General features: G+C 36.8%; 1 protein-coding gene across 1 annotated transcript; it reads right to left on the reverse strand.

The window, feature by feature from the left end:
* Positions 1-479: 479 nt before the first annotated feature.
* Positions 480-2,627, reverse strand: LOC130748706 (nucleoside diphosphate kinase 1). Its single transcript, XM_057601949.1, has 4 exons — positions 2,411-2,627; positions 1,957-2,005; positions 1,424-1,655; positions 480-801 (listed from the first exon to the last, which is right to left on the reverse strand). The coding sequence occupies exons 1-4, from the start codon at positions 2,465-2,467 to the stop codon at positions 687-689; spliced, it is 453 nt and encodes a 150-aa protein (XP_057457932.1). The 5' UTR covers positions 2,468-2,627; the 3' UTR covers positions 480-686.
* Between the last annotated feature and the right edge of the window lie 814 nt (positions 2,628-3,441).

Genomic DNA, 3,441 nt, shown 5'->3' on the forward strand with positions numbered 1-3,441 from the left:
AACACCAAAATTCACTTCTCTTACACTTCAAAGCCGGCACCGGCCATCGCACTGTAACCACCATGCATGGTTGGAATTTCATGCTAGGGTTTCATTTGTCGCTAGGTTCATCTCCACGATTGGAACATGAGGGTTGTTAAGGATGGAGGGGCCAAGAAGGGTGAAAAGAGTGTTTGGACTCGAGAATGTTGTGTTGTTTAGCTGTGGGCATTCTTGTGGATGGTAAGAAATACACAATCACGCCAAGTGCACAAAGGGAAAGATTGCAATGAATGAAGCAGGGCCATGGTGATACAAAACAAGCTGAATTAGATAATGAGTACATCTGTACATGTGCTATTTGCGTACTTATTTTAGGGTTTTGGACTGGGAGCACCGTGTTTGATTTTATTTTTTTCCTACTCATGAAAACTTAAGCAAAAACATCAACTCGAGAAGATAAAGAACACTTATAAATTAGGGTAATTAAACAAAAAAAATCATAATAACCGCACCTTCATAAAAAGCAAAAGCATCCATGAACAATGACAAAACTAGTTATCAAACTGGACATGTTCAACAGAAATGACATAACTAAGCTTGACATACAAGCCAAGGTACCCAGCTCTAAAGAGCGATCCAGCAATGGACAAACACAACAAGTAGAGACTCTGGATCAACCTCAAGCCAACCTGGAGGCATATATTTTACTCATAGATCCACTTGTGCTGGCTGCTCTGCCAGTTAGCAGGGCCCTCAGGGAACCACAGTGCAATTTCCTTGTTGGCGCTTTCAACAGAATCGCTTCCATGAATAACGTTCCTGCACCAAAAGGTAACTTGTTTACAAACCATACCTCAAACTCTGAACCAGGTTCATAAAGCAAAGTTCAAAGTCCTGTTTCAATTGATTAAGTGGAAACTTAGATCATGCTGCAACACATACTTCATGTAGGCTACTTAATATTGAAAAACTTCATAGCAAGGATATAAGAAACTTTTTAACACACATTTCAATCCCTCAGTATTTGAAATGGTCTTATTTGAAGACTAAATATGATACTTCTAATTTCTTTTTTGGGTTTAGTACAAACTAATGTATCTTGAATAATTGTAAAATGAACTATCACAAATGTTGCTTAAGGTTGTTACTACCTAATTTTTTGGTATGGTTTGGTGACAATTTAAGAAAATGAAGTACTAAAACCTTTTTACACTATTTAACAGTTATACAGTAACCATTTTACAAAAGTAAAAATACATATAACTGATAAATCAAACAAATACAAAGGGTTTTATGACTTTTATCCAATTAATATCACAATTTATTTGGAAAATAAGAACAATAGAAACATTCATACTCATGAAGTTAAAACTTAAAACAAATGATCTAATGAAGAACAAGTTGCTTCAAGAATGAGATTGCAATGAGAACACGTCCATACCTCCCAATGTCAATAGCAAAGTCACCACGAATGGTTCCAGGCTCAGATTGAGCTGGGTTTGTTGCTCCAATGATCTTTCGGCCAGTTGTCACAACATTCTTACCCTCCCAAATCATGGCAACAACAGGGCCGGAGATAATGTATTCCACCAATCCATTGAAGAATGGCTTTGCAGATAAGTCTGCATAGTGCTTCTCAGCAAAAGAGCTCTCCACAGTAAGGAGTTTCAAACCTGATATCAAACCACAAGAAACAATCAGCACCGTGTGAACAATTTCAGAACTAAACAGCTGATCACAATTTGCACCCATGCAATTTACATAAAAAGTGCAAAACAATAAAATTGCATCTATATATTTCTCATAAAAAACCGCAACTTAGAAACAATCAGGCTAAAATTCCATCATAAATCTGAGGTTAAAAGGGTAAGACAATAACCTATTAAACAGCCCTATGAATCAACAAGTCTTAGCATGCTCTGATAACAAAAACTTAGCATGTTATTAAGAATTAGTAAAGGTTTAGAAGGTTACCTTTCAAGTAGAAACCCTTCTTCTCAAATCTGCCAATAATCTCACCAACCTGATCAGTCAAATAACACCAAGACATCAGTATAAAACATGCATGAACCATCAAATCAAAAACATCTACACAAGCATACCCACAAAACCAAAAATCAAATTCCCAACTCAGAAACACGCATACCACAAAACAGCCATCGACCCATTATCTAATACCCCAGAATTAGCAAACTCAACCATTCAAAACAATTTTTTTTCCGAAAACAGAGTAAAAATCACACACAAAAATCATAATTAAACCCAGAAAATAAAAGCAAAATCGCTTGAAAATTCCCAAATTAAAAATTTTCAAGTCCCTGATACGGAAAATTAACATGCATGAATCCCAATTGTCCAAAAACACAGTTCAAATCTACCGAATTATAGAGAATACAAACGAAAATTGGTGTGAAAGAAGGGAACATACGAGGCCTCTTTGAACACCATCAGGCTTGATCATGATGAAGGTTTGTTCGGTGGCCATCTTGATTTCTCTTTTGACTTGAGTTCAGAGACGGTCTATGTGAGAGAGTGATGATGAATGGAAGAACAGTGTGGGAGAAAAAGGGAATTTATATATGGCTGCAGATGAACCCTAACCCTAATTTCACAAACGAATATTCGGTGCGATCTGTGATTTACTGATAATGACGGAAACGAATCATTTTTTTTCTTTTTATTGATAGCAATGTGCCAATGTGTAATTCCTATAATTTGTACCGTAAAAAAGGGGTTAAATAACCTTTTGATCACGCTAAAATAGTGAAATACATCTAGCTTTTTTATTTTAGTGTCTTAAGATTTTTATCCTCAGATTATACACAACATTCAAATAGTGCAAATCATTTGTAAACACCTCAATTTTGTGGATGTTTTTGACTACCAATATACTTTGTGACGGTTGAAAACCGCCATAAAAGCATGTGTTTGATAGTGTTTTGGACTATTTGGATGCTCACCAATCTCTTTTGTATATCCTCTGCTACATATAGGCGGTTTCAACATTTCTTGGTGTGGAAACCGCTCAGCTCGGGATTGTACTTAGAAGCATCGCATACGAGTGGTAGATTTGTTCTCCTACGTACGGTGGCCTTAGATGACTATAAGTGGGTTTGGAAAATTCGGGCACCAAAGAAGGTTCGAGTTTTTATTTATATATTAATGCATGATCCAATTCAGGTGAATAATAGTTGTTACCGTAGCCATCTTGCGAATTCACAGTGAGAGGTTTGAAAAATGATGAATGTGTTGAGGTGGCCTCGGTCATGGGCAATCACTCTTCTCTTTTGTTGTTGCGTTATGGGGCTTGTGGTGATGGAGGAATGAGATGGTGCTGGGAGATAAGAAATAGACTATTGATTAGACAAACCTAACAAGGGATGCATGGAGGCATATCAATAAGGAGATGCAAAATCCAATTTGGCAACCAATACACATGATCAGAAGGCCAACTTGGGT

This window comes from Lotus japonicus, chromosome 3 (genome assembly GCF_012489685.1).
Source record: "Lotus japonicus ecotype B-129 chromosome 3, LjGifu_v1.2".
Lineage (NCBI taxonomy): Eukaryota > Viridiplantae > Streptophyta > Magnoliopsida > Fabales > Fabaceae > Lotus > Lotus japonicus.

Bases quoted from the DNA above. Each gene is read 5' to 3' on its own strand.
- LOC130748706 (XM_057601949.1), bottom strand. From the start codon at position 2,467: ATGGCCACCGAACAAACCTTCATCATGATCAAGCCTGATGGTGTTCAA. The intron at 1,656-1,956 runs GTAACCTTCTAA...GTTTGATATCAG, and splicing joins GAAGGGTTTCTACTTGAAAG to GTTTGAAACTCCTTACTGTG. The intron at 802-1,423 runs GTATGGACGTGT...CTTTTGGTGCAG, and splicing joins TTTGCTATTGACATTGGGAG to GAACGTTATTCATGGAAGCG.